The 16,372-nt window shown below is 32.3% G+C and overlaps 1 protein-coding gene across 1 annotated transcript; it reads left to right on the forward strand.

The window, feature by feature from the left end:
- The first annotated feature begins 625 nt into the window (after nucleotides 1-625).
- Nucleotides 626-12,640, forward strand: LOC129002654 (pickpocket protein 19-like). The gene is made up of 10 exons (XM_054430630.1): nucleotides 626-723; nucleotides 1,540-1,740; nucleotides 3,531-3,687; nucleotides 4,679-4,812; nucleotides 4,970-5,075; nucleotides 5,662-5,802; nucleotides 6,310-6,448; nucleotides 8,035-8,197; nucleotides 11,551-11,654; nucleotides 12,399-12,640. The coding sequence occupies exons 1-10, from the start codon at nucleotides 626-628 to the stop codon at nucleotides 12,638-12,640; spliced, it is 1,485 nt and encodes a 494-aa protein (XP_054286605.1).
- Nucleotides 12,641-16,372: the final 3,732 nt, after the last annotated feature.

Below are 16,372 nucleotides of genomic sequence, written 5' to 3' on the forward strand. Positions count from 1 at the left end.
TTAAATACAGCTCCAGTCTCAATTTTCCTACTAAGTCCTACTACAACTCCCGCTTCCTAAATCACGATTCTAATTACTTCATGTATTGATTTGACATCATTAGAATAGAGCTATTATAATAAATAAAATGGCCAACAGTCCACTACAGTTCTAAATAATCAAGCTTATAGCGGAATAAAATTTAATTTGAATATTTTAATTTTATTGTATTAATATTTTAATAATAATAATATTTTTTATATTTTTTATACTATTTTTGGATATTTTAAATTTGCATATATTTAGCATTTTAATGTTATGGTTAACCACATTGGTGTCTACAAAATGGAACCAGCAATTCTTGTTCAAGATAATATTGTTTATTTCCTTTTTTAGATGTTTTTATTTTCTTTCAAGATGTTTTGTTGAACAAAAAATATGTCTAAAAATAAAAAAAGTTATGTTTTATGGTATTTTATTAAAATATCCCAACGACTACGATAATGATTTTGTCCACGTCAATTAAACTCCCTTCAATACCCATTTGCGTGTGGACGTTATCTGATTGAAAGGGTATTCTAAAATCGATCACACATTGCTAAAAGCATTGGTCAGATATGATCAGGTTACTTGCACAGTTGAAGCCATGAGGCGAGTGTTAAAATATATTAAGGAGTTTGGATCTGTCACCACTTTGCATGGAATCTCTCACATCGTTTCTGGAAATCGCCATCCTGCTGAAATGTAAGCATCCTAATAATCATACCATCATAGGGAGGGTAATGCCATCATTCCATGTGTACGTAGCTATTTACTCTTCTATTCACTCATATATTCATTATTGACGTAATTTTTATCTCAAAATGGATTCTACGAACTGTATGTCCTATATCCATGTCCTTTCAATTAATCAAAAAAAAAAAAAAAAAAAAAATCGGTCAATAGAAAACAAAAGAATCAAGTAAGCGACACTAAGCGGAAGACAATTCTTTCAAAAACTTTGTCCAATTTCTCAAAAGAGATCAGTTGAAACGTTAATAATTCACAAAACCGAAGAGTTCCTAATCAATAGTACAGTAAATTATTTGTGATAATTAATTACTTTTTGGAATAATTTCCAGTAAGATTTTAGTACATTAGGTGTTTATTGAACTCGTCTTTCATTGCTTCTTCTCGTACGGACAATTAAATTAATTTTTGTTTCGTTACCGATTTGATCTACTTGCATGAAGTGAAAATAATTGACTCTGTATCCAGTTGGTGATTAGAGTATAATAATAATTGTAGGTAGATTTCTCATCCGATTACAGAATCTGGTACATATTTAGACGTGTGTTCAATAATTGGTTAAGCTAGAGATTTCTGGTGTCGCAACTAAATGATTTTCTTTATTTTGAGTAAATTGTTTAGGTGTGCGATGTACTACTTTTAGTTATAATACCAGGGGAGGGAGGAAGCGGTGGTTTTTAACTTGAAGAGTTTTTTTTTATAAATTTTAATTTGGTGAAATCAAGAGGCATATACATTTTGTATGTTTAATCTATGCATGTCTTACTCTAGCTACTTATGGGTGGCAGTGACGGTAGTAGCAGCTGTTACATCATTATATCTCATCGTAGACAACTGGCAGCGCTACAATGCTAACCCTACCGTTCTTTCGTTAGACAAGAATTTTCGATCTTGGCGAGTTCCGTTTCCGGCCGCTACTGTATGTCTGTTCGACCGCGTAAATCGAACTGCAGCCACAGCCCTGATTAACAGGTAGGTAGTGAACCTAAATTAAATGGTACATGCAATTTTAAGCATATTCAGTGATGGATTTAATGAATAACATGAAAGATTTAATAGTATGAATTAGAAAATAGTCTATAATAAGTTATTTGTTAGGATGTATTAAATTCTGTGTTTTCATTGTAAAAAAAGTGGATTTAATGCTGTTAAATTCTCATATAGTTCACCTACTAAGCTAAACTATCTCTGATGGTGTATAAACTTACACTCATTCGAATGAAAAATATTGATTTGTATAGATTATTTGATATATCGATTATTTCATTCGGTTAGTTAGATAAAGGTTTTAACCTAACTAACCAAACTTGATTTATATCGAATGAAATACTCGATATATCAATCGATAAGTTATATTCATTTGGATGAGTGTAATATATGTATATATGTATATATTGAATGAATGTGCAGCCAACATCATTCCAAAACTAGACCCAACAATCCACAATCTGTACTGTATTTTTTGGCTAAAGTATTATTAGATAGATAAAATAACAAAATTATTCGAAAATTACACAAATTTCAACCTCTCTATTACACACAATTTTGAAGTTGTCCAAACCTTTTAAGCCCTGAAAGCTTAGCGTAAAATGTTGACTCGATAAAAAAGATGTCCACTAATTATGGAAGCTGCTCAACTGAACAAAAACTGATCCTGAAATATGCTACAAAACATGAGACAACTTTAGAACTACAATGTATGTGCTTTGGGTTTACCATCATTGTTGGCGCACGAGACCGTTCTCGCGTTCGTTTTTATCAACGGCTGAGTAATCTAAGTTTCCTCGACAATAAGCGTCCATTGGAATTTGAGAGTTTAAATCCGGTTTTCAGCAGGTCTGGTGAAAAACGCATATGTTTACTAGACTGTCCTGGTCATAAGTTCTTTCTTAAGTGTTTATTTACGAGTCTAAACACTTTAGTGGTCTGTGAGTATGTAAGGAGAGTGGAACCAAACGGTGGCTGGAAGGTTTAGAAGTTGAATTGACAAGTGAATTCTTTGAGTATTTTACCTCAAATCAGACTTGAACTTTTTACCGAACCTACATTTTTTATGTCCACTGAAAACTTATATTTTATTAAAAACCATTGATTTTTTTCATAAGATTGCGGAAAATAAAAAAAACCACAACATTAATTTTAAATAACTTCATTAATAATTTCATTAATCGGATTTTCCCTTAAATGTTTCCTTAAACATCTCAGATTTGTTCCCAATTTAAATAACATTAGGTTTAGTAATTAGGTATCCTGCTATAGGAAAATATAATAAAGTATATTGGTAAAATGTTAGGCTAATAGTTTAATATTAAATAAATAAATTTGTCAAGTTTATCAAAATATTTCCAAGCAAACTACAACAGATTCCTCAATAAGAATAACATAGGATTTTTTTTTAATTTACAGTTTTCTTTAAAATGTTCAACCAAAAACTGTATAAAACACTTTAAGATTCTTAAATATTTGTTTAATTATGCTCTATACAATTTTTTAGAGAGAAATTGGGAAATTCTATGCTTTGGGGTCAAAAATTATAAAAAAAGTTTACCCCATAAAACCTCATTTTGATAGTCTGATTATGCTAGTTGATAAATATGATTTTAATAAATGGTGATTTGGACCTCAAAGTGATAAAGTAAATCGTTCCCAGGTCCAGATCTTATCATGAGACCTACGGTAGCTAATTCATATAGGAGATTTGCTAAAAATTCAAAGTTATTTAATTTCTGCAGCCATATTATTAGGTACAATGTCTATTCCAGGCTTTGGGGTGTGAAACCCAAGGACAAAAAGTTTCCATATTACATGCGTTTTGTTCAAAGCGTGGGAAACATGACCTATGACAATCTTGAGGAATTTGAAGAGTTTCAATATGATTCTGAACTGTATACTGTGAATTTACCTGCTCTTGCGAGAATGGTAAGATAACCTATAATGTATATTACAAACTGTAATGGCTTGATTTTATTTGAGGCTCCTTAACTTAAACCAATCTTACCAAGGACTAACCTCTCCTGTTCATAATCTGATTATTACCTCAAAATTTGAAGAAACTCTAGTAAAATTTATATTTAACAATAATTGGTTATGTCCTAAAAATTTTATTAGTTTATTTTTTAAATAGATAGTAGAAAAATTTTCTCTGTTAAAAAGTAGTAACAATATTTTATCAGCAAAATATTTTGATTAGAAAAATATTTTTATTTTTTTATTTGATTTATGTACAGTAGACCTCCTCTTATCCGGACACCTTTTAACTGGACTACACTTGGTGGAAATGACATCTCTTTAACCGGACAATTTTTATCACTACATCGGTTTAACCAGACTAGATGTGTCACAAGTGGGAGGTACTGAAATGACTGTTCTTATAGGAAAGATTTGAGACCAGTGATCAGGTGTCTAAAATACAATGCTCTCCTAAATTTAAGTCAAATGCTGAAAACACAGACTTACAGTTAACGAGTTTTTGGGGACGTCGGTTTAACCGGAAAATCCATTATCCGGACTGGCCTGGTCCTGAGGAGTCTGGTCCGGATGGAGTCTACTGTATGTCAAAAAAGTTTATTCAGTTTTAAAAACGTTTATCAAGTTTCAAGGAGTAAAAGAAATTAGGGAGGGTTGGAGAAATGATTTGTTATGGATATTTCTTACGTATATGTCTGTTATGTAGGAGTAAAATGCCAATTATATAGAGAACTATGGTTTTGATTTTAGAAAAAACACTTTACACGAGGTAATTTATTGGGTATTTTTCTAGCAAGACTCGCCTTATTTCTCTCCTTTGGCGAGTCATTAATAAATAATGCATAGTTATGCAATGCAAATTTAAAATTATGATTTGTGTACTTAAATTACTTACGTATAAGCTTGCATAGATCTTACAGTGTCATAATATTTTGCTTTGCAGGTACAAATAAATCTAACATACAGCTCATACATATTTAATCCACTATATAAGTATATGAAGTTTGAAGAGACGATAACGGAAATGGGAATTTGCTATACATACAATGGCGTTCTCACAGACTATATTTCGCTCAGGTAAAACAATATTCTTATCAGCTTATAGCGTTGTGCAAGAGAGGAAAGTAGCTTTCTATTAAATTGATGTTTCATTCCAGTTTGAAGTTGCAATATCATTGAATTAGCGCAAAAGCTGCACACACAAAGAATTAAATTAATTGACTCAATTTTTCAGCAAAAACGTAAAAACTGCACTGACAAAGGATGTGGATCCACCGTACTGCAACTTTCTTAACTCGCTATGTTACGCTCGCATTGAAGACTTGCCCGGAATGATGAGGGTAAGATGTTTTGTGAACTAGGGTAGAAGTATTTTAACTTTAAGGTTAATGACCAACTAATACTATAGAATTTACTGAATGAATTTAATGAAGCTAAATATAATTCACTATATAAATAACTTTTGCTTGAAAGCTAAACAGTATATCGTAGTCTATGCCTTATTGATATTTATTTGGTGCCATTAGTTTACCTCCCTATTTCATATTGCCTCAGATTGATGTCGATAAAATTACTTAAAATTCATGCGTGTTAACAAATTACCCAATGAGAATTTTGTATTAGGAATGCTATAGTCTATGTTCCTACACAAGAAAAATATTACCCCTTGATTATAAACATCTGAACATAGTCATCAAAACTGTTTTGGACACTCATCTCTATAAAATATACACAGTGGTGTGTTGAATTCGGAAAATCTGTAATCTCTCCCTCTCTCGTTGCTTTCAACTCTGTTTTTTAAAAGTCATACTTGCATAATTGCAGTTATAATAAGTAGTTACTCTTGCGTCCATATTACTTAGATATCAAGTAAGTGGTGAAAAGGAAATGTAAAAAATACTACATAAACGTAAAATGTTCTTTCAGTATTACATTCATAGTCCGTTTGAAATCCCTGACCTGTCTTCACAATTCTACATTGTTCAGCCCAGCAGGGAACGTGACACTTCCTTCCGCTTTCTGCAGACAGTGCCATCCCCAGACCTACGGGATCTGCTGCCAAGACAGGTCAGAAACTTAACTAATAAGAAAGAAAAGGTTAAATAAATGTGACTAAGATTTGTGTTTAGAATACAATAATTGAAAATATCCCTGCCGCAGCAAACCTGCAGAGACTAAGCAAATTTCTATTTGTCTGAATTGATTTTCAATTAAATCTATTTAAATAATATTAGTTAAATTTGATAATGATAAGAATTAAATACCACATCATAAAGTTGAGCTTTGTTTAATGTCTTCTGGTGTCCATATCCTCCCGGCTGTGGGTGACGGTGACATTGTGTATAACAAGTTGTATACAACACAGATAAAATGTACACAAATTTTTATTTCTGTAGCTAGTTCAGTTTTTCGTCAATGACCGACATAATATACTATTAGCAACAATAACTTTTTATACAGGTTTAAATTAAATGTACAAATTATTTAAATTTGAATTAATTTTTGTGCTATGCTGCAGGGACCTTAACTCCACCATTTGCTTTATTTTATGTACTAAACATAGAGTGTTTGTAGCGCAACTGCCGATTCATGGATGAGCCGAAGAAAGACATGAGTTCTCCCGTGTACAGTTATAACCTTTGTCGAATGAACTGTCGGAAACGTCTGGCCTTCACTAAGTGTGGCTGCGCACCTTACTTTTACTTGGCTAAGAGTGAGTATGGAAAATAATAATAAAATAAACCTTATTGGAATAATTTGTACTATGTTAATATTGACTAAAAAGTCAAACGCGGTATCTATGATTTGCTCACATAATCGTTTTTGAGAACATTCAATTTTATTTTTTCATCATTGCCTCAAGAAGCGATTTGAATTTGAACATCATAACTTAATCCTAATTCAGTCTTGAGTGACTAGTTTCGAAACAAGTTTAATTTTCGAGCCTCTTGCTTCATAAAATCATTGGATCACATTGTTGTTGGCAATACACCAAAATACAGCATTTAAACACACACAAATACAAGTAAATTTTATTAACAAATGCACAGCCGGCCATAGCATACGTGGTGACGGACACGATGCAATTACCCCAGACAACTATCCGTTGTGGGTGTTAAATGTTGTATTTTCACAGTTCATTCCAACTACAGCACATTTTTTTAAAGTAAATAAACGGTATCAGCATTCTGCCATAAGTTTGTCAACAACCTTTATCATGTGTAAGCGGTGAGAGTAAATATACAGAAATAGGATTAGTACAATTTTGTTCACAATTTAAAGGACTACATACTAAACTTTTATCAAAATCGTTCGGGCCATTTTGTGAAAATCCGATTTTTCCGTTATTTTATGGGGTTTTTTGTGGGAAAATAAAATTATTTACAATATAACTTTTGAACCATAATTTTTACAGAAATGGGATTTGTACCATTTTGTTCAGAATATAAAGGACTATATATAACATACAAATTTTTTATCAAAACCGTTCGGGCTGTTTTCGGGAAAATCTCATTTTTCCGTTGTTTTATGGGAAATTTCCCATTAAAAATAAAAAATGTTTAAAAATAAAAAAAACTATCAAAACTTTAAGGACCATAACATACTACGTTAAAATAAAACCGGATTTCTTTTTAAAATCCTATTTTTCGTTATTTTATGGGGTTTTTATGGGAAAATAACATAATTTACCATAACTTTTGAACCGTAATTTTTACAGCAATGGGATTTGTACCATTTTGTTCGGAATTTAAAGGGCTACAACATACTATTTTTTTTTTCAAAATCGTTCAGGCCATTTTTGAGAAAATCAGATTTTTCTGGTTTTTTATGGGTTTTATGAGAAAATCCCCATTAAAAACCAAAATTTCAAAAAAAATTAAAAAATGCCTGGAGATACCATAGATTAGAACCTACATATCAAATTTCATTGAAATCGGACCACAGGTGTAGTCCCTAGCTCTGTACACATCCAGACACACAGACATCACTTCGAAAACCACTTTTTTGGGTCCAGGGGGGGCCCAAAACGAATATATCCACTCTAAACTCGAAAATTTTTACGAAAACAATACTTTCTCCATATACTATATGGTATAGGGGGAGAAAGTAAAAATTGAGTACAGCTGTTTTGTATAGTTTTTATGTCTACTTCACTGTCCAAAAATCAATGACTAAAGACTGAATTAGAGAAAACAGATTCCATATTTTCTCGATTATCATATTTTCACTTTTTACATGTCTAGTCCTGGTTGAGGTATTTTTACAGTCCCTGCCATCTAATCATACTTCACCTTCCAGAGGACATTCCAGTGTGCACAGTGAAAGGCCTGGCTTGCCTGGTACCTCACCGTGAGCTTATCACGAAACTCATACTACCTGATGGATCTCCCTACCCGTGTCCCTGCACACTACCCTGCAAGGACATAGAGTACTATGTGGACAAGGATGTGGAGAGGGACTGGTAAGGGTCTATATGAGGAGCTAGCATGCAAACCGTGTTTTGTCCAATATTTTTCAAAACTCGGCTGATGATTGATTCTAATTCATTTTCTCTATTTCCACTCAAGGTAACATTGCTTTTCAGGCAAAATAAGCTTTTCCCCATTAAAAACTGATATTGAAAACTGGGTGTTCGGTTCGGGCAGAGTGAGTTTTGTCCTCAGGTGGCTGTAATGCAAAACGTGTTTTGTCCAACTGGCAAATGGCCCTTTTGTTCACATGATGCACCAATCGTCAAAGGACAAGCAGATGAATTTGATGATGAAGAAAGAGTGTGATTGCTTAGCCCATGAACGGTGTGACTTACATGTGTAGTGTTTAAAGCATTGAACAGCCAACTCTTAGTAATTATTATTATTACTTTAAATGAGTACCTACTTAATGTTTGTGCGGAAATAATGTTTAATTTTTTAAATAACTCAACAAGTTACATGCATTCGTAATGTTTTTAGCATTGAACAGCCAACTTTTATTGATTTTAATGTTTAATTTTTCAAACTGATACTAAACATATTACATGTAATGTTTAGAGCACTAAACAGCCAATTCTTAACCATTGTAATGTTTAATTTTTAAAATTAACATTAAACACATTTTTAATTCAAAACGTGTTTTGTCCCAATGCGTTCCATTCAAAACGTGTTTAATCCAAAAGGTCCATACAAAACGTGTTTTGTCCAAACTTAATAACATTTTTTAAATGATTAAATTAACATATAACAAGATAAAACCTTATTGGGTACTTTTCTAGAAGTGCAGTCAACAAGTAAAAAAAATCAATAAAATCCTTCCATCCAAAACTTTTTTTCAGTTTTCTGTGCTTCCGGCACAAACTGTGACAAAACACCGTTTGCATTTTAGATCCTCATATATAATTGTAGATTGGTGTGGGTTCATAAATAATTGTGGATCGGTGGGGACCATAAATAGCTATGATTGGTGAGGGTCCATAAATAGTTATAGACGAGAGCTCGCCCCGTGGTCGATGTGCTTATTTTTGGGCCTATTTTGATTTGTAAAAGGATTCTGCACATCTACAGGAAAATATCTTTCATTTGGTACCAACCGCGTGTAATTCCGTCCAGTAGTATGGTCAGGCTAGCTGTCATAAGTTTTGCAAAAGTTTTTAGTATACAAGATTGGTGAGGGGTCATAAATTGTTGTGGATTGGTGTTGGTCCATGAATAATCATACAATGGTTCAGGTGTATTGTTGTGTTATTTTTAAAAGATTGCCATTTGGTCAGAAATAACATTTTAGTTTGCGTTTAAAAACAACCATGGATTATTGGGTCCAGAAATTGTTGGCAAGGGGCTATTATGAATAAGTGAGTGAAAATTTAAAAACGTACGTTTTCAGGAAAAGCACTTTGTAAATTTTTTTCCCCTTTTTTCAAAACTCTTATTATTTTTTTATTTCATTAACATTTAAAGTTTCATAAAATGTCCATGGTAACGCAATATCTTTGGTAGTTTTTTTTAAAAGAGCATTTTTAGTGGAAAAACACAAAATCCTGTCACGACCATAACAGACGTTTAAATGAATATTAAAAATAGTTAATACTATTTTTATAACTATGTTTTGCTATAAACTAATTTACTTTTATGACCATTATACAATAAAAAGGTCACTGAGCTTTTGGTATATTTGGTCTTTCTAGAAAAAAATAAAAAAACTCAAAAAATTTAAAAAAAAACAAAAAAAACTTTTTAAGTTTGTATAACTACGAAAAAACTTACCTGAGACCCGAAAAATCGTTATGTTTGTATAGAGGTTTGCTTCTTTTGTGTATAAAACATTGAAATATGACGATATTTTAATTTTTGAAATTTTTATGATAGAAATCATAAACGTGATGGTCAGGGACAAGCGGTACGATCGTGAATTTTCTGAAATAATCTAAATCTTTCTAAACAATCCTTCAATTATACTGTTAGTTATAATAAAAATATGTGTTTCAATTGAACTAAACTGTTCAATTTACAATTATATTAAAGTTATTGTCACGACCAAACACACTATAATCCATAAGGCTGGATTGGTCGTGAAAAAAACCGCGATGGTCGTGAATCTTTGGTCGTGAAATTACGTATTATTTGGCTCTGTTCTGATGGTAGCCCTGCACCTCATACAAAGTGGACTTCTAGGTTAATCTAGCAATTGAAATATCTTATACACAAAAATTAACACCATGTCTACTTCATCGAATGACTACGTACGGTCATGGACACACCAAAATTACAAAAAACACAATCTTTCCTTTATTAATCTTGTTATTCCTCCTTTCAACTCGAAACGACCGGCACTACAATCCTGACGTACACCCTGAACTAGTCTCTAAAACCAACTGACTCCATCGACGCCAGGCTTGCCACTGTCGTGCTCCAAAGTTGAAAATTTTTCCCAAATGGTCGTGACGCCAAATCGAGGGACAGACTTATTTTGTCATGGTAGTCAGTTTGCAATGACAATAAAATTATAATATGCTCCTTTTTTGTAAGTTTAATAACCATTGATGACATAAAAATATGGCTTTATATATTTCGGCATGAATAATTAGTCTAAAAACAGTGTGAAAGTTGGAAAATGTACCCTAGGGACATGTCATGGTCGTGAATTTCGAGACTTTGAAAATACGAAAAAAATACCTAGAACCTATTTAAAACCAAATAAATGTGTGTAACATGTTGCCCCCGTCCCAAAAAATATTAAAACACATAATAATAAACTACAAATCCAGTATCTACGAAGTAAAAGGCCAGGGACATGAAAACGTACGTTTTTAAATTTTCACTCAAGTAAGGATTGTCAAGGATCTATAAACAATCATCACTTTTTATTATCCACATCAGCTTTAAATTTATAAGGGTATATGAACTATTTTAGATTAGCATAGAGACTTGTTTAGTAGACAGTAAAAATAATAAACTGGTTATAGTGCTCACCCATTGTTTTTTCCCTTTTTTATAAGGACCTATAAGAAATAGGGGTTAGGGTGCACAGATAACATTAATTTAGGATAGGATAGTTTTAAGGATTTACTAATAAGTTTAATTGGTAATGGTGCACAAGTAATTTTGTATCAGGAATAAACCATGAATAATCATATTAGTAAGTCTACACTACTTATTTATTGGGTCAGAATCGTTATTTTAATCACAGATTGAAATTAAAACTGAAAATAGGAACCCTGTGTTTCATCCTATTATTTTGTTTACAAACGTATAATTATTGATTCTTACAGAGCAAGAACTGCAACCCCAAACACCATTGTGTTAAATTTGTCTGTCATTCAATTTCATTCGCTTTTCTAAGGTCTTATCCAGTTCCGTGCAACATTCGATTCCGATGGGCAATCGAGGTCTATGCCAAAACAAGGGTGAGAAGAGAAATAATATTTGGTCTCGAGGATCTTTTGGGTATGTATCTATCTAAAACTAAGGAAAAAACTAAAACCTAAGGAAAAAACTAAAACCTAAGTTTAATATTTATTTTTGGTACACTCTCAAATATAAAACTAAAACTCAACTAAAATTGTAGTTGTGTAGCCCAAATATACTTGGAGCTTTATAATTTTATAATTGTTAAAACCAGAAGGATTTCTGGCGAGATCCTTCTCTGACGAGAATTTCTTAACTACTTTCTCAATTAAAATTTTATGTGGTTGGTATAATTTAACCTTAGATTAGAATTAATCTTTAAATGTATTTGACTCTAAATCCTTATTATAAGTTTCAAGTTTACCTTAGCTTTACACTACAGTAAATGGTTTTAAGACCATTTGTGACTCATATGTATTTAGAGAAATTTAATTGAGGAATAGAATTTGTTGTAGAATCTTGATACAAAATTCAAAATACACTAGTATAAAATTTTTTAAACTAATCTTCAACACAATATATTAGGTGTAGGTACTTTACTTTCAATGGGAATAGTTTGAGTAATGTTTAACTAAAAATCTTGGACTCTAATATTTGGAGGAGAGGACCAAAATTATACCTCTCGGCAAGATTTGTACTATCATAGGATCCTAGTAACTGGCACTTTCATTCAACGTAATTTTGAGTGTTCTTACTTTAAAAAAATTGTTAATGTTGTAATACATTTTGCTATAAAAAATATATATGTTTGTAGTGAGTTGCGATATAGAAGTTGTGTTTCAGTTTCCTTCGGAGGTACAGCGGCTTTCTTCTTGGGCTTCAGTGTCATTACCTTCGTAGAGATCATCTACTTCTTCACCTTGCGCCTTTACTGGTTTCTTCGCTCCCACAAGAACGAGGACACCAAAGTTGTTCAAAAGAAGTTGAATGGACCAAAAGTTAAAGTAAATCCCCATAATAATGAGGAGCCCAAAGTCATTAAAAAAAGGTTGAATAGACCAACAATTAAAGTGAATCAATGGTAGATTGTTTATTATTTTTATTATTACCACAAAACCTTGTTACGATCATGAAATAATATAGTATTTTCAAAAACTCTCTTATAATTAGATATTTTACGATCAAATCATAAATTACAATTGATGGTTGAGTTACATGCAGCAATTTCAATGGAGAAGTTAGTGGAAAATAAACCTAAGTTCCTAAGTTGATTTATAAGAAATTAATGTCAACAATTTTTTTCCAAATTAAATTGTTATAAGTAGGTATGTCAGCAGTATGTCCAGCAGTACTCAACCATAAACCAAGGGGAATCATGTTTGATTACTTTAAAATTATAATATAAATTATTATATTCGCATCTACAGTACAGTACCTCTAAATTTTTGTCAAGTTTTTTTTTTAATTTTCAATGATTTTTTAATTTAATTTGGAGATAATTTCCAAAACTATTATATTTAAGTAAAAACGAACTACCTACTGTAGGTACTAAATAGTAATGTTGGATATCCTAGTTGCGTATTTCTAAATAATTATAACTGTGTTAATAACTGAAAACATACAGGTCAACATCTGGATATGAAATACACTTAGACTGCAGACCATGTCTTTATTTGAAAAACAAACATCGATAACAGTAGAATCGTCAATCGATGTGAGCCAATCTGCACTGAAAAAGATATGATTCCTAAAATCCAAAAGACCAGGGCAGACCACTATAGGGGCCGAGCACAAAACCCACATCTAAATGAGGAAAAATAAAAATAAACCAACATAGTTTTTGAACATATATTTGTCAAAAAGTGAAGGGGAACACAGTTCAGTGCAAGAAGCACCCAAAACCTACATGGCCTCATGCAAAACCAATAAGCATTAACCTTACATGGCACAGGAGCGACGGATACAGTACTAAATTAGTGTCAACGTAAGTTTGTACTTACGACCACGCCTGAGGGAATTACGAGACCGAAATCAGATCTGAAAGACAAAGAACCACGGTGAGAATGATTATCGAAGGGAATGTTTGAAGGGGACCGGCAGGGGACCGTGGGGTCCAACAGCAAAGCTGTGAGTGCGGCCGGGGCGTGTTTACTCGGCAGACGATAAGTTGATGTCGTCTGCCGAACGAACGCGCCCAGACAAGCTCGCCTTGACAAGTCCCCCGACACAATCGCCTGATTAGCAGGGGACCGAGGTCCAACAGGCGAACCTGTGATTGTGTCAAACCTAACCTAGACAAACCTCTAGCACTAGGATTCTAACAAACCTGCAGTGTCGACATCGCTGTTCACTAGCTTATTTCCAAAATAAATTGCGAGAAAATATCTCACAGACAAAAATAAAGCTATGTTAGTGTTAAAAACTAAACCCCAAAAAAATTGTTTTAAGAAGGAAAAATAAAATGTGTTTACATTAAATCTATGGGGACAGTAAGCATTGACTATAGGCCTACAATTATACTGAACTAGACATCTCGTCTAAGTGAAATGGCTGTTGCCAGTTTTCCAGGAACTCAATGAGCTGAGCAGCTGACAGTTAAAAGTGAACACATTTTTTCCTCTCTTATTACGATTTGTGAGATTCACAATTATCTTCCGCTCTACTAGCCATGATAACTAATGTTTTCCTAAAAAAAAATATTTATTTGAAAATATAGGCTTAGTTAGACTTTATTTATAATTAAAGGTTAATAGCTAAATAAATTTATATTTTACTTTTCTACCACAAAACTGTAATTGAGACCATTAAATTTAACTGTTTGTGTTGTTTTTTGTAACGGTATGCCTAATTCAAGCAAGTATCTCTACAGTCAATGCCAAGACTTACCTTCTGATAAAAAAATAAATCAAATATGACCTGTTATGAATCTAATAATGGGTTTAGAATAAATCAATCATGAAAATAAATATTAAAATCTAGAAAATAAAAATATTTTTCTCAATAAAAATAAGAATGTCGTTCACAACTTAAAATAAAAATACTCAGATTGGAAATAAGCTGAATTTTACGTCTTAACCACCGCCAATAATAGTTAGGACAAACCAGCAGAAACAGATAATTAAGTGTATACACACACCAAACCTTTACCCTACCTTTGATGAAACAGCAAGAAAGAGGCTCACATTCAAACAGATAAGAAAAGGAACACATTCACAGGTCAAAATGTTTTGTGAAAGACTTTGAAGAAGAATTATCAAAATGTGAGCAACATGAAGCCTTCCAAGGACCCTGCGTACAATTCAGGTATCTAACAAAAAACAGTGCAGCCACTCGATAAGATTTCAATGGATGACTTACCTTTCAAAATAAAAACACTAGTTTTGGGGTGAATTATACAACTAGGTTCAGTTCTCAATGTTTTAAACATTTAAAATAGGTAGTGAATGTTTAAGCCTATTAATTGTGGTCTTTTGGTTTGTAGAATGTGGGTAAAAAATATAAATGAGTACTTGTTTTAGTGTGTTTAACAATGCTTTGAAAATTGTTAAAAATATTGTTTGTCAATGTTTCATATGAAAGGATTTTATTCCGTTAGACTTTGCATTTGTTCACGATATGAACTTTGTTCTTTGTAATAAAGTTCTAAACTTTTAACTTCTATTTATCTGTGCTAATACTTTTTTTTATTGAGAATAAAACTATTGTTTGTAAGTTTAATATTTTTAATGGTAAAAAGTAGTAATATCAGTAAATTAAGTAACTTAAAGAAGGAAATTTTAATGCCACATAATGTACAAACACATTTAACTATTATTGTAAAAACTATTTGGTTAAAGCTATGTTTGAAGGACAACAGATTTGGACGTAAAAATAATTAGAATCAGGGATTTAAGTTTTTTTTTGTAATATAGCTTTGTAAAGTAGGTAAAAACCGAGTCCTTGGAGCCTAGACTTTCTACCTCATAAAACAATTAATAACTACAGTAGACTCCCTCTTATCCAGACTCCTCAGGGCCGAGGCCAGTCCGGATGACGGGTTTTCCGGTTAAGGCGACGTCCCAGAAAACTCATTAAAATAACGATACGTGTTTACGGTGATATTCGACATAAATTTAGGAGTGCATTGTATTTTAGACATGTGATTGCTGGTCGCAAATCTTTCTCATGAGAACAGTCGTTTCAAACCAATATGCTGATAAAATTGTACGGTTAAAGAGATGTAATTTCCGCCGAGTGTAGTCCGGTTAAACCGATGTCCGGATAAGAGGGAGTCTACTGTACAAAAAAAATATCCAACCTCACAGTATACTAGATATTTAAATTAGAATCACTCTGGTTTTTGAAAAAATATTGTTGGACGGTAAATAACTCTTCAGCGGCTGTTTGAAATTAAAATTACTCTTATAGAGGGCAAATCCAAGATGGCCGTTAACTTCCATGGACTCCCTTGGAGAACAATTCAAAACTACAAATATCATTTCTAATCTCACAGTATACTAAATATTTAAATTATAATCACTTTGGTGTTTGAACAAATATTTTTGGACGTTAAATAACTCTTAAGCAGTTGTTTTAAATTATCCAGCCTCCAAGAACTCTTAACAATATACACAGTAAACGTTAATTCTACCTTTTTTTAATTAGGTATCTTTGAAAACGTTAGCAATTTGTACAATTTATTGATAGTATTCAGTTTCCCCCAGTTTATTTTCATTTCTATTTATTTGGGAGGTTTAAATAAAAGTGGTACCAGCATTAAGTTAGACCAGCATTAAATTCAGTTATGTGAATTTGAGAACTGAACGGTAAAAATATGA

The sequence above is a fragment of the Macrosteles quadrilineatus genome, unplaced genomic scaffold (genome assembly GCF_028750875.1).
Source record: "Macrosteles quadrilineatus isolate MER2022 unplaced genomic scaffold, UCM_ALF_1.0 Scaffold_1__1_contigs__length_201487025, whole genome shotgun sequence".
Taxonomy (NCBI): Eukaryota; Metazoa; Arthropoda; class Insecta; order Hemiptera; family Cicadellidae; genus Macrosteles; species Macrosteles quadrilineatus.

Excerpts from the sequence above, each read along its gene's own strand:
- LOC129002654 (XM_054430630.1), top strand. The coding sequence starts at position 626 with ATGAGGCGAGTGTTAAAATATATTAAGGAGTTTGGATCTGTCACCACT. Across the intron at positions 5,803-6,309 it reads GGGATCTGCTGCCAAGACAG|CGCAACTGCCGATTCATGGA; the intron begins GTCAGAAACTTA and ends GAGTGTTTGTAG. Across the intron at positions 8,198-11,550 it reads AAGGATGTGGAGAGGGACTG|GTCTTATCCAGTTCCGTGCA; the intron begins GTAAGGGTCTAT and ends CGCTTTTCTAAG.